Source organism: Bombina bombina, chromosome 7 (assembly GCF_027579735.1).
Source record: "Bombina bombina isolate aBomBom1 chromosome 7, aBomBom1.pri, whole genome shotgun sequence".
Taxonomy (NCBI): domain Eukaryota; kingdom Metazoa; phylum Chordata; class Amphibia; order Anura; family Bombinatoridae; genus Bombina; species Bombina bombina.
The window spans coordinates 267,010,423-267,036,549 of NC_069505.1; the positions used below are offsets into that span (position 1 = coordinate 267,010,423).

At 36.5% G+C, this 26,127-nt stretch overlaps 1 protein-coding gene across 1 annotated transcript in view; it reads right to left on the minus strand.

Annotated features, from left to right (window-relative positions):
- CACNA2D3 (calcium voltage-gated channel auxiliary subunit alpha2delta 3) overlaps positions 1–26,127 on the minus strand; it is a 1,718,630-nt gene that overhangs the window by 761,615 nt on the left and 930,888 nt on the right. The window contains 1 exon segment of the mRNA XM_053720740.1: positions 3,015–3,093. Within this exon segment, the coding sequence (XP_053576715.1) occupies positions 3,015–3,093 (79 nt within the window).

Below are 26,127 nucleotides of genomic sequence, written 5' to 3' on the forward strand. Positions count from 1 at the left end.
CATGGCAAATGTTTCAATATGATCTGATGATTTCACAAAAGGTATCTATTAAATGTCTGTAGTGTCCAGTATCCAATCATCATCTCCTGAGTTAACACCAAATGTGCTTAGTTAGTTCCATATCATTGTCTCAGTATTGAAATGTTATGCAAGCAATAGTCTAGTATACAAAAGTGCGTTCAACAAGTTCCAGAAGTATGTACATTGCTTATTCCCTGATAAAAATTGTATGTGAGAAGAAAGTAAGAAAAAGGAAGAAAAGAAGAGCGGAGAGGGGAGTCCCAGCGGCAAGCTTGAGTGTATGTGTCTCTATAGTCGCCTAGTGTCTTATCCTGTGGGGCGTGTTTCTCCATTTGCCCAGGCTGATAGCATAAGCTCGTGTATATCAGTGGTGTCCTGCACTAAGTGGTGGTACCTTTCGAGTTGGAGTAACAAGTTGACCTGCGCTTTCCAATCTGACAGTGTCGGGACAGTGTGTGTTTTCCAGTTCTTAGGGATTAATATTTTAGCACTATTCAGCATGATCATCATTAATGCCCTGTAATCTTTGCCCTCAATCCTTGGCAGCGAGAGATACAGGAGAATTTTGGGGTCATTAGGCAGAGTACAGCCTAATACGTTTTTAATGTGAGAGAGGACTTCCACCCAGTATGTATCTAGTTTGGGGCATTCCCACCAGATGTGTAGCAAAGAGCCCTCTCCCCCACAATTTCTCCAACATTTTCCAGAGGATGACCTATATATATGCTGTATTCTAATTGGGGTGAGGTACCATCTCGAGAGAAACTTGTAGTTTGACTCTTGAATTCTGGCCGAGATTGATGATTTTTTAGTAGCTTGAAAGGCTGACTGCCATTCTTGGTATGTTATGGCTGTGTTCAGCTCTTTTTCCCACGTCTTAACAAAGGAGGGTAGTGTTTCTGGTTCTCCCAAGAGGAGGATTTTATACAGTCTCGAGATTGCGTGTCGTGTTTTTGTTTTTTGCAAGCATAGTGATTCAAAGGGGGTGTGTGATCTTATGAGTTGTTGCCTATGCTGATGTGTAGTCAGGTAGTGAGATATTTTAGCATGTGTGAACCAATTCATAGGTAGTTCAGGTATTTGCTCCTTAATGTCCCCAATTTCCTTGAGTTTGTGCTTCTCTATTAGTGCGGAGAACACTCTCTTGTCTAGACTCGCTATTTGGTTCGATCTAGTTTCCCTGAAGTCCCAAGGCAGGTCTGGATTATTGCAGATAGGGGTGAGGGGTGATGTTATCCCGGATACGTGTGTCGAAGTGTTAATAATCCTGTCCCATGCCTGATAAAACTCCACCAGGAGAGGATAGTCCACTACCATCTTTGGCCTATATTTCTTGTTAACCCAAGCTGTCAAGCCTACGTTGTTTGTATTCATGATGTCGCTGTCTAATTGAACCCAATTTTTGTTTGGGTCATTTTGGCACCAGTCCAATAGTCTGTGTAACACTATTGCCTGTTTGTATGTGGCTATGTGTGGTACCCCTAGCCCTCCCTTGTCTCTAGGTAAGTATAATGTGCATCTTGCTACCCTTGGTTTAATTTCTCTCCAAATGTACTGATCTATGAGTCCTTGTATCCTGTCCAGATAGTGTGCTGGAAGGGATATAGGGGTTGTTTGAAGTAGATAGAGTAGCCTGGGCAAGATATTCATCTTCACCACATTGATACGTCCCAGCCAGGAGATAGATTTATTTCTCCAGCTGGACAGGTCAGCAACCAGGTTGTGCTCCAGCTGTTTGTAATTAGCCTGAAACATCACCTGTGGGTCTGGGGACAAGTAGATCCCCAGGTACTTCATTTTTGTCTGTTGTTTTTTCAGGGGGCAATTTAGAAGGAGCTTGGGTAGCTCGTCAGGTTTGTACGTGATGTTTAAAAACTCGGATTTGCTGAGATTAAGGTGGAAGTTGGAGACCCTGCCAAATTCTGCGAATGTTTCAAGCACTTTGGGTATTGATAAGCCTATGTCAATGAGGGTAAGTATGACATCGTCGGCGTATAGCGCCAGTTTGTGTTCATGTGTGGTAGTGTGTATACCCTTAATCTGCTTATTTGATCTAATAGTTTGCGCCAGGGCCTCGATTGTAATGGCAAATAATACAGGTGAGAGTGGACAGCCCTGTCTCGTACCGTTTTGGATACTAAATTTAACGGAGAGGATACCATTTACTTTGACTCGCGCAGTTGGTTTGCTATAGAGCGAGAAAATTAAGGCTATAAAGTGTTTGCTAAAATTCATCCTGGACAGGGTCGCTTCCAGAAACTGCCAGCGCACCCTGTCAAACGCCTTCTCCGCATCTGTAGATATTAGCGCTAATGGGATATGTTGGGCCTGTGTGTGTGACATGAGTTGTAGAATCTTTAAAGTATTGTCTCTGGCTTCTCTTCCGGGTACAAAGCCCACTTGGTCAGGATGGATCAGGGCGGGAAGGATTTTATTTATCCTAGTAGCTAAGATTTTGGCGTATATTTTGACGTTCGAATTCAGTAGTGAGATGGGCCTAAAATTTTCGGGGCTGTCTGGGGATTTGCCTGCTTTAGGGAGGACAGTGATGTGTGCTTCCAGCAGACTTTCTGTAAAGCCTCCCTCTTTCAAGGTTGAGTTGAATAGGGAGGTCAGTGGTTGTAATATGTGGTGTAGGTATGTCTTGTAGTATTTTATACTCAGTCCGTTGGGGCCTGGGCTTTTTCCGTTGGGCATACTCTTTATGGCTAATTTGGTTTCCTCTATGGTGATTGGTAGCAATGTACATATTATAATAAAAAAACAACAACGGTGTAAGGCAAGCTTTTTTTTAAAAGAATTTAGTTCCTACCAGTTTGCTTTCAATACTTCCCAGAAAGCACCATTTTTAATTTAGATAAGGATTGCAATACATTAGTTGAAAAATGAGGTTCAGCGAAATCTAATCTGTCTGGTTTTCAGTTTATAGCCCTTACTGTAACTCAAGACCACTAAACAAACAATATTAAAATATGCAGGAAGATGAAACTCACCTTTATTAGCACATGCCATCCATTTCAGATTATCCGCAAATGCTGCCTCCCTTCCTATCAGGTAAGTGAAAATTCGAACCTAGAAATATATAAAGTAAATAAAATATATTATATTATAAAAAGATTGGAATGATTTTAAGGAGTGATCTCAATTTCAAAAGTGTTTTCAAAAATAAAAAAAATAAAGATTTCTCTGAGTTCTCTATGAGGTCTATTTAACAAGGGCCGAATGGCCCCTGCTCCCCTTGTTTCAGGGTGAGCCTTCAGGCTGCTTCTAAACTCATACGCCGCCTCTAAGGCGGCGTATAGCAATCCGCCCGATCATGTATCATGTACCCCCTGTTAGCGGCCGCAAATCTGCAGGGGGCGGTATTGCACCAGCAGCTCACAAGAACTGCTGGTGCAATGATAAATGCCAACAGCGTATGCTGTCGGCATTTATCGATGTGCGGCGGACATGTAGCGAAGGCGGACGAGCAGAAAACATGGGGCCTTAAAACTGAATATTGCATAAATATGCTTTTACATGATGTTGTCTACTTAACTGCAAAGGACTCCAATGTACTATATATATATGTATGTATATGTGTAAATATATATTTATGTGTTTGTCTGTAAATACATAAATACACATAAAAATATATAAATACATCTGTACACACACATATATACTGTATATGTGTGACATGTATATGTGTAAATATATATTTATGTGTTTGTCTGTAAATACATAAATACACATATAAATATATAAATACATTTGTACACACATATATACTGTATATATGTGACATGTATATGTATGTATATGTGTAAATATATATTTATGTGTTTGTCTGTAAATACATAAATACACATATAAATATATAAATACATCTGTACACACACATATATACTGTATATATGTGACATGTATATGTATGTATATGTGTTAATATATATTTATGTGTTTGTAAATACATAAATACACATATAAATATATAAATACATCTGTAGACACACATATATACTGTATATATGTGACATGTATATGTATGTATCTCTATGTTAAAGTCCTTTGCCTGCCTTATTTTTCTAACACCTGAGATCTCATATCTTTGAGCACTTATAACTTTTGTGTGCAATATTTTTTTTTAATAATTCTTATTAGATTGTGTTATTGTACGTTGAATGTATTTTTTAAGCGTTTTGTGACACTTTTTTGTTTTGCGAAACAGTTAACCAGAGCTCTGAAGACGTGGTAATCATTCTAGTGTAAATTGCGATTACGCTCAAGCAATCGTCTTTACTTTTAACTTGTCATATGAGCGGTAAAACTCACGAGCACAAACACCCGCGATAAACCCTTTATCGCTGGTTAAATCTATATGTCAAACAGAAACAATGACAAACTTAGTGGGCCTTTTGGGTTTTTTCTGCTATCAAAATCTGTTTCTATGTTTATATTACTTTTTTTTTTTTAAAAAGTCTTTAAGATCATATTAAAAAGTTAAAACACAGCTGATTTAAACATAAACAGTTGATTTAATATTATAGGCAGTATTGTTATACACAGTTTGACAAATCATTTTTAGATTTTTTATTTATCCATACAGTAGTCAGTTGTGCTGTTTTATTTTTAACAGGGTATCCTTATTTAATCTATTTTAGCAAGGCCAAATGAATATTCCCAAACTTACCACCATGCATGGTGCTTAATTAATACAATTTGAGTGTCTATGAAGTAGTAATTCCATATTTCCGTTAACATGCACACAATTTAACCCTTTCATGCATAGTCATATCACTGCCTCTTATGTATCCTTTGAAGTAACATTAAAGGGACAGTCTACACCAGAATTGTTATTGTTTTAAAAGATAGATAATCCCTGTATTACCCATTCCCTAGTTTTGCATAACTAACACAGTTATATTAATACACATTTTACCTCTGTCATTATTTAAGTTATTTTGACAGACTTGCATTTTAGCCAATCAGTGCTGGCTCCTAGAAACTCCACGTGCATGAGCACATTGTTATCTATATGAAACACATGAACTAACACCCTCTAGTGGTGAAAAACTGTCAAAATGCCCTGAGATAAGAGACGGCCTTCAAGTGCTTAGCAATTAGCATATGAACCTCCTAGATTTAGCATTCAACTAAGAATACCAAGAGAACAAAGCAAAATTGGTGATAGAAGTAAAATGGAAAATTGTTTAAAATGACATGCCATATCTGAATCATGAAAGTTTGTTTTGGACTAGACTGTCCCTTTAAATCTTGCATGACCATACTGAAGTATTGTAGGACTGCTTCCATAAAAGCTTCTAAGTGGGGAATTCAAACCTATAATAACATCTTTGAAATAAAATAGTCAATTTAACTGTTATGGATGTTTAAGATATGATGAAATAAACTTTCAATGGTGATATTTTGTTTTGTATAAATTGTATGGGTTAATAATGATTTGAGTTATATGTTAAAGGGACATTCCACTTAATTTTTGTATTGTTTAAAAATATAGATAACACTTTTACTACCCATTCCCCATCTTTGCACGACCAACATTGTTATATTATTATAATTTATAACCTCTAACCCTCTAAAGCTCTAACTGTTTCTAAACCCCTGCAGGCCGCCTCTTATCTCAGTACATTTTATTAGCTTTTTAAACCAGACAGTGCAAGTTAATGTGTGCCATATAGATACCATCGTGTTCACTCTTGTGGAGTTATGCAGGAACCAGCACTAAGTTTGTAAAAAGCACTGGAGTAAGAGTGCAGTCTGCAAAGACTTAGATACAAGGTGATCATATTATCATAGAAGTAAAATGTATATTACTATAACAGTGTTGGTTATGCCAAACTGGGGAATGGGTTATAAAGGGATTATCTATCTTTTTAAATAATACACATTTTCAAGTAGACTGTTCCTTTAGTTTTGTTATTACATAGAATAAACTACCAAGTTTTTTTAACACATAAAATGAGCTAGCACTGAAATACTTTTGATATTCAAAAGTAGTTCAAATTGATTTTCAAGAAGATAAAGAGCTGCCCAAAATTATTTTGATGAATTCAGATAACGATGCAGAATTCTCCAAAAGCAAAGTACTTCTGAAATTTTGTTGAGTATTTGCGGCAAAATGAATAAATATGTTTAAAATAGTGAAGCCCTCTTGTTTAAGTTTAATCATTCTAAGATATAATCACTTAAAAGAGAGGGGGAGAGGAAGGGAGAGAGGGTGAGAAAGGGAGAGAGGAATGGAGAGAGAGGAATGGAGAGAGAGAGATAGGGAGAGAGAGGGGCAGGGGGGAGATATGTGTGTGTGTCTGTATTGTCTATACTTTACAGTATAAAAAATACCTTAACCATTAATATGGAATAAATACAAAAACTGTTCTTCAGCAACTAATTTAAATTGTTTATTGATTTCTTCACTTTCATAAATACTTAAAGAGTAATGAAATGTTACTGTGTGGAATACACACACTATTTGTATATTTGCAAAGTCACTTTTTCCAGAGAACTCTTTCATGTTTAACAATTACAGTAAGCCAAGCTAAGCAGATGTTGTCTGATGTCAATACATCATATTAGTGGGTGATAATTGTTATTTACAGTCCTTTGCATTTTTTTTGTGCTTCTTAATAACAAGAACTATTTGCCAATAAACTAGATATAATCTGTTTTATTTACTGACATACTTGGAAAAAAGAGGCACATTTGAAGTAAATTCATTTTTTAAGATCAATGGATTTCAGCACATTCCAGAATAGACATTTAATAATATATTACAGTTTCAAGTAAAATTTACCATTCTTATTGACTTTCAACTTGAAAAGAAATTGATGAGTTTTAAGGATTAGGCTTTGACAGTACTTTCATGTTAAATATTTATGAAATATGTAACATTGAACTTATTTAAGGTTTGTTTGACTAGTTTTAGAGCAGTCCCATTATTACTTAGGGATGTATACAAAATTGCATGCTGTAATAATTTTTACATTGTTGATCTTTTTATGGACCGGGTTTTAAGTCAAACACAAAATGATAACTAGCCATAGAACAAGCTATTTTGCTATTAGTTTCTAGGTTGAAAGCTTCTCTCTTTTTGTAGATGCAAATTATGACCCTGAAGGAAGTCTCCCTAAGTGTGAAACCAGACATGGACCCATTGCCGAATGTGCCTAGAGTGATATGACTGCACCTCACTTACGAGGCTCACACTAGGCTGAAACGTACGTCTGGGGTTTTGCCATTTCTCTCATTTTGATAGGGATTGCCTGGTATTGTGTGACTGCACTGTTTAGTCAAGATCAGACTGATAAACAAAAATGATTTTGATGAATTCGGATAACGATGCAGAATATGTCAGTCTGATCCTGACTAAACAGTGCAGTCACGAAATACCAGAGCAGGAAACTTCTGCTCTGTGAAAGCCACGTATTGAGCAAAAATAGGCTGCTCCTAGGGTGGTAACTAGACATAAAATAAACTATTATGCTATTTTTCGTTCCCAGGTTGAGCGCTTCTCTCTTTTTGTTGATGCAAACACAAATGGCAAGTGGTAAGGAGTGTAAGTTTGTGGTTAATATTTATTGCATGAATTATAGTAAATTGCACTACACAATTAATTTCCGATAGTGGAGGAGTGTAAATTCTATCATATAACTAATTTCTATAATGGCCTTCTCTAAAATTCATACTGGCTAACACATAAGGGCAATGCTAATGGCGCTCAACAATTCTGTTCAAGTTGTGGAATTGTTGGTTAAGTTCTTTGCCATACACCATATATATATATATATTTAATGCACACTAGCAAGTTATAAAATCTAGTACCTTTTTATATTTTGGATTACATGCAAGTAAACACTTGATTTATAAGAGTACTACAACTGTTTCACATTAAAAGTATAGGTGCATTAAAAAGGATTTAGTTAAACATTCTAAACAATATTAAATACCCAATAATGCATTACTGTTTGATGCTAAATTAAAAACAAAATAATACACCACCCATTAGTTGCATGCAATTTATAATCTGGCCCTATGGGGCATATTTATTAAGCTCTGTACGTAGCTTGATGCCCCGTGTTTCCGGTGAGCCTTCAGGCTTGTCGGAAACAGAAGTTATTAAGCAGTGGTCTAAAGACTGCTACTCCATAACCTGTCCACTTGCTCTAAAAGCCGCGGACAGAAATCGCCAGAATTTAACTCGATCGAATACGATCAAGTTGATTGACAACCCCTGCTAGTGGCCAATTGGCCGCGAATCTGCAGGGGGTGACATTGCACCAGCAGTTCACAAGAACAGCTGGTGCAATGATAAATGCCGTGAGTGTATGCTGTCAGCATTTATCGATGTGCAGCAAACATATTCTGCTATATCGGATCATGTCCACTCACAACATAATAAATATGCCCCTATGTGTTTAATCCTTGTAAGTGGTTAAAGGGCTATTATAATCGGGGGGGGGGGGGGGTTACATTTCAAACAATAATTTGTATTTGTATAATATATTCTGAATGTATACAAATTAAATGTATAATCTAGTTTTAAAGTTATTTTCTACCTTCCACTCCCCATTAAAATCGCAGACTAACTTCCCAATGAATTTTCAGGTCGTCCAACCGATATGGGAGGCTGAACATGCGCATTGATGACAGGTAGTAGCTTCGCATAGCAATTGAAAACTTGCGCTGGCTGCTACTTGTCAATTAAATTCATATACAGCACCTCCGTGCTCGCTTACACAATCTCTCTTGTTATTGTTTGCTATAGCAACCGTTAAAGCGTCAGTAACAGCTGATATCTAAAAATGCTCCACAGCAGATTTTACAGCGTCCAGGACATTTCTTTAGAAATACAAATTCAAGCTACAGCACGTGAATATAAGTCCGGATCGCAGAATGCTAGCGTGTAATTTTTTTACAATTTGATGAAGATAAATGACTATAAGAATATAACCACCATTAAAATAATGATCATATATAAATATATATATATATATCATTACAAATCATTATTACATTATAGGCTTTAATAGTGCACTGATGCCTTGTCTTCTTTTATTATTTGTCCTCAAATACTTTATTAAAACTGACATGATAGCATGGATGGTTTATCCATTGCTAAGGGAAGCCATTCCCTCTGCTTGCTAGTCAGTATGCGATCGAAGCTTTCACAGTCATCGCGCTATAGCATGCGTACTCCCATGTAAGTGTATGTTCATGAGAGAAGAACAACGTTAAGAAAAAACGCCCACTTATGGGGCGTTTAGAAATACATAGTCGTGGGACTATTTTTGCAATCTTTAAGTAAGAAACAAATAATCGTTTTGAACATTAAAAGAAAAACTCAGATCAGTAGTGGCAAGTACTGGTAACTTGCTGCAACTGTCATTCCTGATTGGCTCACTAGCCATGTTCTGCTCCGGAGCTGCAATGCTTAAAGTTTCAAAGAGGGTCTTTACGTATAGGTTGTTCATCCCTTTGCAAGGGTAAACTACCTACTAAGCTAAAATTAGTAATGCAAAAACAATTACACATTGTAATAAAGTAAAGCATGTATATTTTGCTTCAGAATGTTCCTTTAAGTTCTCTTTTTAATATACACATAAAGGTACTCTAAGCATTTAAAATTGTCATTATATTGGGAAAACTTGTGGGATACACCCTATTAAAGCACTTTAGGGACAGAAACTCTTGAAAAGCCTCTACAGCCCTGATGGCTAACTGGGGGCCATGAGACACTCACAGCTCTCTGAACTAGTTTTTGCAACCCCTTGGAAAATCAGAGCTAAACAGGCGTGAATTAAAGTTTGTGGCTCCAGGAAAAAATGGAACCAAAAAATAGTGCTTTTGGGAGACCACAAAACAAAAGAGATGTCTGTAGGGGGAAACTACATCTTTACCTAAATCTAACCCTGTGCCTTTGGACATTTTTAGATGCATACAGAAAAAAAGTGCTTTACCAGGAATGAACAACAGCTCAGTAGCTTGATCTATGGCAAATTACCACCTTGAAGAAGCCTCTTTTAGTCCAATTGTGCTTTTCACAGAGGAGAAATGTCCTAAAGTATATCATTCTGATCTCTCCTAGTAAGGTAAATCCAGCCCCGAAATACCAGGCAATACTCTTCTGAACAAGAAACATGACAACCCCAGAAGGTTGGTTCAGCCTTCTTTGGACCTCATCAGTGAGGTGCAGACATATCCCTCTAAACTCATTATGCAAGGAGTCCATGTCTGGTTTCCCCCATAACCCTTAGGGACACTTCCCCAGGATTATTATACAAATGCATGCAGAAAAAGAAGCGCTCTACCAGGACATTAATTAGAACATATATTATTATTATTATGTGTGTGCTTAATAGTCATAAATTCATATGTGGTCCTTAAGGCTTCTAAAATAATGTGCAGCCTTTAGTTTTAGGAATTTGGCGATCACTGCTCTAGATTATGTTTATTTTCTCAACTTTGGTCAGTTAGGGTAATATGTAATTAAGGGTTTGAATTTATCTAAGTAATCTTTGTGTAATATGTATATAGATAAGATAAACTATAACCTACTTAAAAGGGACATCAATTATTTTGCAATTACAATATAAAATGCTTAATTATGAATAGTTAAACAAGTTTGCATTATAGTTTATTATTTATTTTGACACCATTCCTGTAATTTAAAGGGATTCTTAAGTCAAAATTAAACTTTCATGAGTCGGATAGAGTATGCAATGTCAAACAACTTTCCAATTTACTTCCATTATCAAAATGTGTACAGTCTTTTTATATTTAATCTCATTGAGTCACCAGCTCTTACTGAGGATGTGTAAGAATTCACATAATATATGTATATGCCTTTGTGATTGGCTAATGGCTGTCACATGATAAAGGAGGAGTGGAAATAGACATAACTTTGAACTTTGTCAGAAAAAAATCTACTACTCCTTTGAAGTTCAGATTAAGCGCTATTGCATTGTCTTTTAATCACACATTTGTTAATTATGAAAAATTACTGTATTTACTGGTCCTTTAAAGGGACAGTAAAGTCAAAACTAAACTTTCATGATTCAGATAGGGCATGCAATTTTAAACAACTTTCCTATTTACTTTTATCATCAAATTGCTTTGTTCCCTTGGTGGTATTTTTGAAAAGCTAAACCTAGCTAGGCTCAAACTGATTTCTAAACCGTTGAAAACCGCCTCTTAGCTCAGAGCATTTTGAAAGTTTTTCACAGTTAGACTGTGCTAGTTTACATGTGTCATATAGATAACATTGTGCTCACTCCCGTGAAGTTATTTAGGAGTCTTCACTGATTGACTACACTGCATGTCTGTCAAAGGCACTTAGATAAGGAGGCTGTCTGCAAAGGCTTAGATACAAGGTAATCACAGAGGTAAAAAGTATATTAACCTCTTAAGGACATATGACGGAAATTTTCCATCATAAAACAATTGAGCAAACTGAAAGCTGTGTCCTTAAAGGGTTAATATAACTGTGTTGGTTATGCAAAAACGGGGAATGGGTAATTAAGGGATTTTCTATCTTTTTAAATAAGAAAATTTTTGGTGTAGACTGTCCCTTTAAGTTTGAAAAATGAATATTTTTTTTTTTTTTTTAAAAAGGCAACCTGCACACAGCAGGTTTCATAAAGTCTAACCCTGCACCATATCTGTATCTAATTAGTTCTTTGTAATTTTATTATTTCCACTGGAAGTCAAACAATGGAGATTTTGTTAAAATAATGAATGTGCCAAGTCCTGTCTTCTAAAGACTCAAACTCAGACTGGATTGGCTCCTCAAAATTAAGAAAGATGAGGGTGGAGAATGACAATTGGAAAAAAAAATTCAGCAAACAAGGCGATAATCTATTCTAATAACATTTAACCTCTGCTGATATCCTCATCTAAGGCTGCAGAACAAAAATATTGCAAATATTACAAGGTTTATACATTTTTAATAACGTTTTAAAACAGATATGCAAGTCTTAAAACAGTAAGGGAGCATCCTCTATAAATTGCGTGATCTTGTGGCTGTTTTTATATTTATTACACCCTGTCTACCTAGTGATTTTATCATCCTTTTATTTACTGTTTTGTCACTGACACTGTTAATATCCATTTAGCTGGTAATCTCCAGATTCCATTGTTTTAAAAATATTTGATCTTTGTTCCTGTTTGGTTTTATGTGCCAGAGAACTGCATCTCGGTTTGGCCTCCAGCTGTGCTATTATCTGTTCTATAATAACTTACTAGGTCATGGCATTTAATGTTCCAGCTTGCTACTAAATATTAGGAAAAAAACATAAATACAGATACAGGTTTTTTTTAATAAATCAACAAAAATACAAATTAAAATAATAATTTTACATAAGAGGGACTGTAATGTTTTATGCATATATGGTTCACTGTAGTATAAACAATGGGGTCCATTTATTAATGTGCGGGCGGACATACGCTGTCGGCATTTATCATTGCACCAGCAGTTCTTGTGAACTGCTGGTGCAATACCACCCCCTGCAGATTCGCAGCCAATCGGCCGCTAGCAGGAGGTGTCAATCAGCCTGATCGTATTCAATCAGGTGGATTGCTGTCCGCCACCTCAGAGGTGGCAGACGAGTTAAGGGCTGCTCCTTAACTTCCGCTTCAGCCGGAACTGAAGCAAAGTGGGTCGGAGGCAGCATCCACTGCTTCATAAATAGACCCCAATATCTTCTAACCAAACTTATTTCCAACAATGTATCTCCCAAAAGCAATTTGACTGTACAAAATGATCACCCCCTCCCACAAGAAGGAAAAAAACTCTCATATAATTGTATTATGTTTTTGAGCAGAAGTAGAATGTTTGATCAAGAAATCAGTACACACTTATATGCAATGGACTTGTTTTTTTGTTTATATGTTTGCACATGCTCAGTTAATGTTTAAATAAGCACAAACATGTTCTGGTTAATAATGAAAAAAACAAAAAAAACAAATATGCATGGCAGATGCCCTGGGTGCCATGGATTATACACAAGACTCGTGATAAATATGCATTTTTATAAGAAAACACCTTCTCTCGCTCATTGTGCAAAAGGTTTGCCTATGTTTATAGCGCTGCAGAATCTGTTGGCGCTTTACAAATAACCGATAATAATAATAATAATAAAAGGTTTGCGTTCATCCAATGTCCTTTATGAGTGCTTATACAGCATTCACCAGAACATCTCAATATCCATAAATCTTGCATCACTCTTCCCTCTTTGATGGGTGAGTGAATCCCCTCAAAGATGTTTTTTGGTAAGTGGCTGTGATTCACTTTCCATATTCATGTGTCTCACCTAGGGTATGCACCATTGTTGTTCACGTAAAAGCTTAAAGGGACATGATACTTATATGCTAAATCACTTGAAAGTGATGTAGCATAACTGTTAAAAGCTGGCAAGAAAATATCACCTGAGCATCTCTATGTAAGGAAGGTAGATAGATATTTTATCTCAAAATGACTTCAACTCACCAGAGTAAGTGATTTGTAAACAGTTATACTTCAGTCCAGCTGCAAGTTGAAAAACAAACAAACAATAGCCAATCAGCATCAGCAGTGCTAGGGTAATGCCTTGCCTTTGCTTTGATCTCATAAGATTTCACTGAACTCTCATGAGAATTCATAGAACTTACTTAATGGGCCTTTCCGGGCAAAATTTAAATGTACCCAGATAAATTACATGTTTGAAAAGAAACATGCAATATACATGTATTGTCAAAAATGCTTGTAGTAAAAGTTATCACTGTTTTAGTGTAACATTTTTCTCTGCACGTGCATGTGAAACATAGTTAGATATTCTCAGTGCACCAGAATTTTATATACTGCAGCTGTCGTAGCACCAGTGGGGCCCATATCATGTCAGAAATGAACAAATTGAGTCATTACCAGATGGTACAAGCACCTTAGACTATTTGAGCATGTGGTGTATTTAAAATGCTGGTGCACGGTGCATACTAAAATACACTTTTGAAACAGCCATATATTTTATTAGTAGCATTTTTGCTAATCAAATATATTATCAAAAATGCTTCTATTTAAAACTGAAATGAATCCATGTGACTTTCAATTTTGGCTGGACTCTCCCTTTAAACTGAATAGGAAAACAACATGACTGTGCATGCAGATGAGATGCACACTCCCTAGAAAGTCCGGGGACAAGCATCCTGACTGGCTGATTAAAGTCTCTTTATACTAGGTTGTGAATACTTAGGTAATTTGAGGTAAAATATCTTCCTATTTTACATAGAGATGTTCAGGTGATATTTTCTAGTCAGCTTTTTACGGCTATGCTGCATCACTTTCAAGCGTTTCAACATTTGAGTATCATGGCCCTTTAAGCCTAGAATAAAATTGGAGCACAAAAATGTTAGTTATTGAGCCCTAAAACCATTCAAGTCAAATTCATAGAGCTTCTATTCTTGCGCTCATATTACAATTTGAAAGTAAAAAGTTATCGCTTAAACTAAAGCTTGTTTGCACATAGGGTGGCAGTGTGTAAGGGAATTTGAAAGAAAAAGGACTTCCTTGAAATATTTATAAAAGTATACAGTATCCCACAAAAGTGAGTACACCCCTCACATTTTTGTAAATATTTTATTGTATCTTTTCATGTGACAACACTGAAGAAATGACACTTTGCTACAATGTAAAGTAGTGAGTGTACAGCCTGTATAACAGTGTAAATTTGCTGTCCCCTCAAAATAACTTAACACACAGTTATTAATTTCTAAACCGTTGGCAACAAAAGTGAGTACACCCCTAAGTGGAAATGTCCAAATGGGCCCAAAGTGTCAATATTTTGTGTGGCCACCATTATTTTCCAGCACACCTTTAACCTTCTTGGGCATGGAGTTCACCAGAGCTTCACAGGTTGCCACTGGAGTCCTCTACCCCTCCTCCATGACGACATCACAGAGCTGGTGGATGTTGTAGACCATACACTCCTCCACCTTCTGTTTGAGAATGCCCCACAGATGCTCAATAGGGTTTAGGTCTGGAGACATGCTTGGCCAGTCCATCACCTTTACCCTCAGCTTCTTTAGCAAGGCAGTGATCATCTTGGAGGTGTGTTTGGGGTCGTTATCATGTTGGAATACTGCCCTGCGTCCCAGTCTCTGTAGGGAGGGGATCATGCTCTGCTTTAGTATGTCACAGTACATGTTGGCATTCATGGTTCCCTCAATGAACTGTAGCTCCCAAGTGTCGGCAGCACTCATGCAGGCCTAGACCATGACACTCCCACCACCATGCTTGACTGTAGGCAAGACACACTTGTCTTTGTACTCCTAACCTTGTTGCTGCCACATGCTTGACACCACCTGAACCAAATAAGTTTATCTTGGTCTCATCGGACCACAAGACATGGTTCCAGTAATCCATGTCCTTAGTCTGCTTGTCTTCAGCAAACTGTTTGTGGGCTTTCTTGTGCATCATCTTTTGAAAAGGCTTCCTTCTGGGACGACAGCCATGCAGACCAATTTGATGCAGTGTGCGGTGTATGATCTGAGCACTGACAGGCTGACCCCCCCACCCCTTCAAACTCTGCAGCAATGCTGGCAGCACTCATACATATATTTCCCAAAGACAACCTCTGAATATGATGATGAGCATGTGCACTCAACTTCTTTGGTCAACCATGAGGAGGCCTGTTCTGAGTGGAACCTGTCCTGTGAAACCGCTGTATGGTCTTGCCCACCGTGCTGCAGCTCAGTTTCAGGGTCTTGGCAATTTTCTTATAGCCTAGGCTATCTTTAGGTAGAGCAACAATTCATTTTTTTAGATCCTCAGAGAGTTCTTTGCCATGAGGTGCCATGTTGAACTTCCAGTGACCAGTATGAGAGAGTGTGAGAGCAATAACACCAAATTTAACACACCTGGTCCCATTTTTTCTGAGACCTTGTAACACTAATGAGTCACATGACACTGGGGAGGGAAAATGGCTAATTGGGCCCAATTTGGACATTTCCACTTAGGGGTGTACTTGCTTTTTTTGCCAATGGTTTAGACATTAAAGGCTGTGTGTTGAGTTATTTTGAGGGGACAGCAAATTTACACTGTTATACAGGCTGTACACTCACTAATTTACATTGTAGCAAAGTGTCATTTCTTCAGTGTTGTCACATGAAAAGATATAATTAAATGTTTACAAAAATGTGAGGGGTGTACTCACTTTTGTGGGATACTGTAGTTCCAAACTAAAATAATAAAAAGCATACAGCTAGATTACGAGTTGTGCGTTAGGGTAAAAAAACAGCGTTAAGAGGTCCTAACGCTGCTTTTTTACACCCGCTGGTATTATGAGTCTTGAAGGTTTAGGGGCACCGCACACTTCTTTGGCCTTACCGCAAAACGACTTACGTAAACTTCGTAAAGTCTTTTTTCTATGGGACTTCCATAGCGCTGATATTATGAGTCTGTCCTGGGAGGCCAAAAAGTGAGCGGTACACCCTACCCTGTCAAGAGTCCTAACGCATTTAAAAGTCAGTAGTTATGAGTTTTATGGTACAACGCCATAGCATAAAACTCATACCTAAATGCTAAAAAGTACACTAACACCCATAAACTACCTATTAACCCCTTTAACCCGAGGCCCTCCCACAATAAAAATTTTAACCCCTAATCTGCCGCTCCGGACACTGCCGCCACCTACATTATATGTATGAACCCCTAATCTGCTGACCCCAACATTGCCAACACCTACATTATATTTATTAACCCCTAATCTTATGCCCCCAATGTCGCCACCACCTACCTACACTTATTAACCCCTAATCTGCCGCCCCCAACGTTGCCGCCACTATAATAAACATATTAACCCCTAAACCGCTGCACTCCCGCCTCGCAAACATTAGTTAAATATTATTAACACCTAATCTGCCGGCTCTAACATCGCCACCACCTACCTAGATTTATTAACCCCTAATCTGCTTCCCCCAACGTCGCCGCCACTATATTAAAGTTATTAACCCCTAAACTTAAGTCTAATCCTAAACCTAACACCCACTAACTTAAATATAATTTAAATAAATCTAAATAAATATTCCTATCATTAACTAAATAATTCCTATTTAAAACTAAATACTTACCTGTAAAATAAACCCTAAAATACCTACAATATATCTAATAGTTACATTGTAGCTAGCTTAGGGTTTAATTTTATTTTGCAGGCAAGTTCATATTTATTTTAACTAGGTAGAATAGTTATTAAATAGTTATTAACTATTTAATAACTACCTAGCTAAAATAAATACAAAAGTACCTGTAAAATAAAACCTAACCTAAGTTACACTAACACCTAACACTACACTATAATTAAATACAATTAAATAAATTAATTTAAATTAGCTAAAGTACAAAAAAACCCACTAAATTACAGAAAATAATAAACAAATTACAGAAATTTAAACTAATTACACCTAATCTAATAGCCCTATTAAAATAAAAAAGCCCCCACAAAGTAAAAAAAAAAACCCTAGCCTAACCTAAACTACCAATAGCCCTTAAAAGGGCCTTTTGTGGGGCATTGCCCCAAAGTAATCAGCTCTTTTACCTGTAAAAAAAATACAAACAACACCCCCAACAGTAAAACCCGCCACCCACACAACCAACCCCCCAAATAAAATACTATCTAAAAAAAACTAAGCTCCCCATTGTCCTGAAAAGGGCATTTGAATGGGCATTGCCCTTAAAAGATCCGTTAGCTCTTTTGCAAGCCCAAATCCCTAATCTAAAAAATAAACCCACCCAATACACCCTTAAACAAACCTAACACTAACCCCCTAAAGATCGACTTACCGGTAGACGTCTTCATCCAAGCGGGGCAAAGTGGTTCTCCAGACGGGCAGAAGTCTTCATCCAAGCCAGGCAGAAGTGGTCCTCCAGACAGGCAGAAGTCTTCATCCAGACGACATCTTCTATCTTCATCCATTCAGCGCGGAGCGGCTCCATCTTCAAGACATCCGACGTGGAGCATCCTCTTCTTCCGACGACTAAAACAGAATGAAGGTACCTTTAAGTGACGTCATCCAAGATGACGTCCCTTAGATTCTGATTGCCTGATAGAATTCTATCAGCCAATCGGAGTTTAGGTAGAAAAAATCCTATTGGCTGATGCAATCATGGACTATGAGTACGGCTCTCCTAGCCGAAACGCGTTAGTCTGTTTCTTTTGGGGAATTGCCCCACTATCTCTTTCTGTAATAATATTTTAATGGAATACCAATAAAGTGCAATTTTATTTTTACATTTTTGGTGCCTGGCATGCTTTTTCTCTTTTTTGATGCAATCAGCCAATAGGATTGAAGTTCAATCCTATTGGCTGATCCTATCAGCCAATTGGATTGAGCTTGCATTCTATTGGCTGATTGGAACAGCCAATAGAATATGAGCTCAATCCTATTGGCTGATTGGATCAGCCAATAGGATTGAACTTCAATCCTATTGGCTGATTGCATCAGCCAATAGGATTTTTTCTTCTATTCTTCCTGATAGAATTCTATTGGATGACGTCACTTAAAGGTACCATCATTCTGTTTTAGTTGTCGGATGAAGAGGATGCTCTGCGTCGGATGTCTTGAAGATGGAGCCGCTCCGCGCCGGATGGATGAAGATATAAGATGCCGTCTGGATGAAGACTTCTGCCCGCCTGGAGGACCACTTCTGCCTGGCTTAGATGAACACTTTTTGCCATCTGGAGGACCACTTCGCCCGGCTTGGATGAAGACGTCTCCCGGTAAGTCGATCTTCAGGGGGTTTTATTTTACTTTGGGGGGGCTTTTTTATTTTCATAGGGCTATTAGATTAGGTGTAATTAGTTTAAATTTCCTTAATTTGTTTATTATTTTCTGTAATTTAGTGGTTTTTTTTTACTTTAGCTAATTTAATTTAATTTAATTTAGGTAATTGTATTTAATTTATTTAATTATAGTATAGTGTTAGGTGTTATTGTAACTTAGGTTAGGTTTTATTTTACAGGTAAATGTGTCTTTATTTTAACTAGGTAGTTATTCAATAGTTAATAACTATTTAATAACTATTCTACGTAGTTAAAATAAATACAAACTTGCCTGTAAAATAAAAATAAATCCTATGCTAGCTACAATGTAACTATTAGTTGTATTGTAGCTATTTTAGGGTTTATTTGACAGGTATTTAGTTTTAAATAGGAATTATTTAGTTAATGATAGGAATATTTATTTAGATTTATTTAAATTATATTTAAGTTAGGGGGTGTTAGGTTTAGGGTTAGATTAGGTGTAGGGGTTAATATGTTTATTATAGTGGTGGCGACGTTGGGGGCGGCAGATTAGGGGTTAATAAGTGTAGGTAGGTGGCTGTGACATTAGGGGTGGCAGATTAGGGGTTAATAAATATAATGTAGGTGTCGGCGATGTTGGGGGCAGCAGATTAGGGGTTCATAAGTATAATGTAGGTGGCGGTGGTGTCCGGAGCGGCAGATTAGGGGTTAATAATTATAATTTAGGTGTCGGTGATGTTGAGGGTGGCAGATTAGGGGTTAAGACTCGGGGTTCATGTTAGGGTGTTAGGTGTAAACATAAATTTTATTTCCCCATAGGAATCAATGGGGCTACGTTAAGGAGTTTTACGCTGCTTTTTGGCAGGTGTTAGACTTTTTTTCAGCCGGCTCTCCCCGTTGATTCCTATGGGGAAATCGTGCACAACGCTGGTATTGGAGTTCGGTAATGAGCAAAATTTTGCTCAACGCTCACATCTTGTCTTTTAACGACGGGTTTCTGAAAACTCGTAATACCAGCGCTGCATGTAAGTGAGCGGTGAGGGAAAACTACTCGTTAGCACCGCATAGCCTCTAACGTAAAACTCGTAATCTGGGCCATTGTAAGAAAGGTAGCAGGTCAGGGCAGGATACACCTTATAAAAACAGAAGTCGGTTATTGGATTAACACAATATACTCAGGATGACAAGATGCAAAAGTATAAGCAATTAAAGACACATTAAACTCAAAATATAATTCACAATAAAGGGCCAGGTTATGATTAGAGAGCAAATTTGTGCTCCCACCAGTGCTTTATCTGTGCTCAACTATGTTTTACAGTTGTGCGCCCAGTTGCACATGTATTACAGGTCGCAAGTAAAATGTTTGTGCTCTCACGGTAGTATTCTCGCACAGAAACAAAGTCTTCACAAAGTCCCGAACGCAGCATCGTATACCCTCAGAGGGGCCGATTTAGCAACCCCCGTATCAGCCCCAATGCCTCTGTTTCCACGAGAGCCTTCAGGCTCGCCGGAAACAGGAGTTAAGAAGCAGCAGTCTTAAGACCGCTGCTCCTTAACTCATCCGCCTGCTCAGCAATTGGCCCAATCTTATACGATCAGGTTGATTGACACCCCTGCTAGCAGCCGATTGACCCCGAATCTGCAGGGGGCAGCATTGCCCAAGCAGTTCATCAGAACTGCTTGTGCAATGATAAATGCTGACAGCGTATGCTGTCGGCATTTATCAATGTGCAGTGGACATGATCCGCTACAGTGGATCATGTCCGTCCGCAGGATCATTAATTGGCCCCATAGACTTTAATAGAGCCTTGTTTTGAAAAATAAATAAATAACAGCCGCCAGCTCACCCAAACACGAATACATAAGCTCTTTCTATTATCTGTGCATTTGGGCATCAAAGCGTTATATATTTTACATGTGTATATTTATATTGCCTACGATCTCTGTAATTGTTTCTATCTGTATAATTCCTCCTATGTTTCTTTTTCAGCAATGCCAAGACTTTTTTGTCCTATAAAACATATTTTTATTAATTGGATATCAAAGTAAATGATTATTAGTAGGTATCATTAAGTCTCCAATAATTGCTTATAGAGCTAAATTCATCTTTGAAAAAAAAAATCTCTCTCTCTCATGTTATTCCCTTTACAATTTATGTAGAATTAAAAACAAATTATGAATATATTAGTTGCTGCAGTCTGGCAGAAAATCTTTTTTCTTGCTGTAAAATTAAGAGAGGCTAAATATTTAATACACAAGTTTAATTAGTTACAAACTGTTACCTGATTTCTATCTATATATTAAAATAAAAAGACTCTAGAGGCCTTATTTTAACCTTCATCTATTCTAGCTCATATGAGTTAAATTACAAGCGCTAATTAGACCATTGAAATTGCTTTGAAATAGATTTTTTATTACTACCTTATTAAAAACATAAGACCTCCCCTGGGACACCAATTGGCTTTATCCTGATTTGCTTATCAGTATCCTCCACACACAAAGATCTTACAGCTAGACTAGGCAAGATTATATTTTTTTCAAATAATGAAAATTCAAACAAGTCCAGCTGTCCCCTTGGCATTTGTTAAAGCTAAAACCTATAACTGTTCAATGACATGTATTACACAGCTGTTTAATAATCTGCTGTAAGCGCCACAGCTGCTAATTTACATTATAATATGTAAATATTTGAATACATATTAAATACCCTAGAGATGAAAATGAGAAAAATGAAACTGATGGGCAAAAGACAAAGTAAGTGTTTATGTTGTGCATACTATTATAAAAAAAAAGATTTCAGCTACTGAAATATGCACTTGACATACAGTAACATTTTCACAAAATATGGTAGCATAAACACATAGGTATATATAGATAGATAGCTAGATAGATAGATAGATAGATAGATAGATACATAGATAGATAGATACATAGATAGATAGATAGATAGATAGATAGATAGATACATAGATAGATACATAGATAGATACATAGATAGATACATAGATAGATACATAGATAGATGTATATAATATAGAAGTGAGTACACCCCTGTGCAATATCACTAATAAAAGGACAAGAAACACAAAATATTGTTTTTCCTTATTCAGATAGAGAATACAATTTTAAACAAATTTAATTTATTTCTATTATCAAACAACATTATTTTCAACAAAGGCTATAAAGAAAAAAAACTAAATTAAACTAAAGAAATTAGATAATTGAGGTAATTTGGAGAGTTACTTAAAATCACTTGTTCTATCTATATCATCTATACTTCAAATGTCCACCTTTATTTTTGATGGGAGACACAATCATCCGGGGCATGGAGGATATTAGCGTTGCACACATTTCTGTATAGATGTTTTTCCATCCTTCAGAGACAATTTTTTCAGATGTTCTTTGCTGGAGGATTTGTATTGCTCTTTAAAATACCCCTGTTGGATTCAAGTCAGGTTACATACATGTCCAGGTCATAGTTTTTACTTTTATCTTCTTGAGAAACTTTTTTTTATGATCTTAGCAATGTGCTTTGGATCATTATCATGCTGCAATATTACCTAGTTTGTACTTCTGGTCTCCACAAGATGGAAAATACACAAGTTCCTCAGGCATACACGAATAGAAAACCATTCAGTAAAACTATTTGGCTTTAGCAAATATTTTAGAGCCTAATTTCTTGAGGAATTAAGCAATTGACCATCCTCAAATTATCAGTGGCCTCAGTCTTGTAAAACATATGATTAGTCTTTTAGAAAACTACCCTCAAAATGTATAGATATTGCGGCTACAATACCACATTCTTCTAAAAACATATTTTTCACACCTATAATGCAATATAATGTGTTACTCTAATATTGACTTTGGTAAAAAAAAAAAAAATCTAAGTAAGAACTGACAGATATTTGTGTCAATGTCACTTTTATTTATTTACTTTAAACTAGGACAGATTTCTATTTTTATTCACTGGTAAAAACTAGGTTTTATTTTGCATTCTTAATTTGGATCAGTTTCATGTTTAAATTTGGTATCAATGTATTAAAGGGACATTCAACACAAATCGTATACTGCATAACAATGAACCTTCATATCTAAGTAGAATTTTGCAATGAATAATACAGATTTATTTTGTCAAATGAGAATATTATTTTAAGGTTTTTTTTTTGTTTTGCTTGTTTTACTGATTTCCCTGTCCCCAGAACCATTGCTAACCAATCACAAACTAATATGCACACGTGCAGTTAAGGACACATACAGGGATAAGCTGCCCTCTTATATTTTCTTAAGATAGTGTAACACTGATTTAGCTTAGTTAATTATTATAAAATGTGTTTAACAGGTATTTAAATAAACAGGTATATATTCCTTTTTAATCTTTATCAACTATCTAAATATGTACCAAATTACAAGTTAGAGACGGCATCATACTGTGCAGTGAAGGGGGTAAGTAGCGCAGCAATGGCAGCAAATTTAAATATATATGTATATGATTATATACATATATATTTATATGTATATACACATATTAACACATAACCATATATGTATATAAGCATATACATATATATTTGCAGGGAACACACATAGGGGTATATTTTTCAAAGTGCGAGTGGTTATGATACAATGCAGTGTATCAAGTCCACTGCACATCGATAAATGCTGACAGCATACGCTGTTAGAATTTATCATTGCACATTATCATTCGCAGCCAATCAGCGGCTAGCAGGGGGTGTCAATCTAACCTCTCGTATTCAATCGGGTTGATTTATGTCCACCGCCTAAGAGCAGGCAGACAATTTATGGAGCAGTGGTCTATAACTTCTGTTTCCAGCGAGCCTTCACAAGGGGCATCAAGCTCCATTCGGAGCTTCATAATTCAGCCCCATAAGCTGCAAAGTAAAGACACTTCCACCAACTTTAGCCCCAAAATACTTCCTAATGAAGTAAATGTATTAAAAAATAAAGATGCTGTTATCTTTATTTTTTAATAAAATACACTAGGCTGTATTTGGGGGGTATTTTTGGGCAGCTTTATAAAATTAAACAGAGATCTAATCTCTGTTTAATTTTATAAGCGCTAATTGCTACCACAAGCTTGTGGTAGTGATAACCAGCCACTTGTAATGGCTGGTTAATTATGATGCACCCACAAACGGACACATTTGCCCATTTGTTGCCGTGCAATAATTTAGCGCTCCACTTGTAATCTAACAATACCTTGTATGATCACTACTATTGTATATAATACTTTTCCTATCATGAGTGTTGATGATAAACCGATAATCCTTAGAAAGAAAAAGAAGAAAGATAAACTAACCAGCACTCACTTACAACTAGATCAATTACCTCACATTAGGATGTTGCCAATAGTAAAACTTAACTTTTAGTTACATTATTTAAAAATGCTAACAAAGTACCAGACACTGAAAAAAATTCAATAAACACTGCAGGGAAGTCTATAGAAAGTATGCGAAAGCCAGTAGATAAGCCTATATAACCAAAAATAAAATTTTCAGTAATCACAGAATCAAAAGCGTATGGCTAAGAAGCCCAAAGGACCCTAATATACACCAACTAGGACTGTGAGCCCCACAAGAGTGGTTATGATTGAGCTTAAACTATAGATTGCGAAGTGAAATGCCACAATTATATTAACAAAAAGGTCCAGGGCACAGTATTACTCCAAGTAACTAACAATCACTCAAATAAAGTACTGCAAATATAATTGAAAATTATTAGTGCTTCCTGCTAACAAATGCCCGACACGCATTTAGCCTCCGACTTTCTCAAAGCCCACAATTGGTTTCTCATTCAAAGGCTTTTGACTATGCGATTACTGGAAATGTTATTTTTGGTTATATAGGCTCATCTACTTGTTTTTACATACTTTGCTTAGGCTTCCCTGAGGTGATTATTGTAAAATTTTAATTGCTTGTAATGTGTGGTACTTTGTGACCATTTATAAATAATGCACTTAAAAGTTAAAGGGACAGTCAAGTCCAAAATAAACTTTCATGATTCAGATAGAGAATGTGATTTTAAACACTTTTCCAATTTACTTGTATCACCAATTTTGCTTTGTTCCCTTGGTATTCTTAGTTGAAAGCTAAACCTAGGAGGTTCATATGCTAATTTCTAAGCCCTTGAAGGCCGCCTCTTCTCTCAGGGTATTTTGACTGTTTTTCACCACTAGAGGGTGTTAGTTCATGCGTGTCATATAGATAACACTGTGCTAATGCAAGTAGAGTTCCAGAGAACCAGCACTGATTGGCTAAAATGCAAGTTTTGTATTTATACATTCAGCACCCCCCCCCCCCCCCCCACACACACACACACACTAGGATTTTTCCTGCTTGACAATACCAGGATTAGTGTCTGGGTCTTAGAAACTTTGAAAACTTTTAAAAAAGCAAAGGAGTACACAGAAAGTGAGGTGGGAGTGGGGAGGTAAACAAAACCCTGCAGATAAATTAGCTAAAAACATTTACCCAAACAGCCCTAGGCGAAAGTAGATCAAGTATACTTTTCAGATGTATTTTATAGCAAAAAAAAGAAAAATAAATAATTAATTTATATTTCAATACGGTTTCGCTTTCAATAATAAAACATTTTGGGCTAGATTACAAGTGGAGCAACAAACTTTCCTGTTTTGCTGGTGCCTGATAATTAATCGCGGTAGCAATTAGTGCTTATAAAATGAACTAGAGATCAAACCTCTGGTTAATTTTATAAATGTCCACCAAATGCCCCAAAATACAGTGTAGTGTATTTTATTTTAAAAAAATATAGCAGCATCTTTATTTTTATTACAATTTTTGCACTAGGCAGTATTTTACTTTACATTGCAGTCTATAGGAATTGTGTGTTCACAGTAAATATATATGTATATAAATACATACATATATATATAATTATATAGTCTTATACATATATATTTAAATTTGCACTCACCAGAGCACGCTTCCATAAGCTACAATGGGAGCCTCGTTCTGATGCCATCAGAGAGAGGCTCCCATTGGAGCTTATGGAAGTGTGCTCTGATGAGTGCAATGCTGACAACTCGTAATAACAGTGCACATTAGCGTGAGCTGGCATTACACAGTGGAACACAAATATCACTTTCATGAAAGCAATATTTAGCACTCCACTTGTAATCGGGTCCCTTATGTGTTGTTGAATGCCAAGTTTAATAGTTAAAGGGACATGAAACCCACATTTTTTCTTTCATGATTTAGAAAGAGCATGCATTTTTAAACAACTTTCTAATTTACTTCTATTATCTAATTTGTTTTATTCTCTTGATATTATTTGCTGAAAAGCATATCTAGATAGGCTCAGT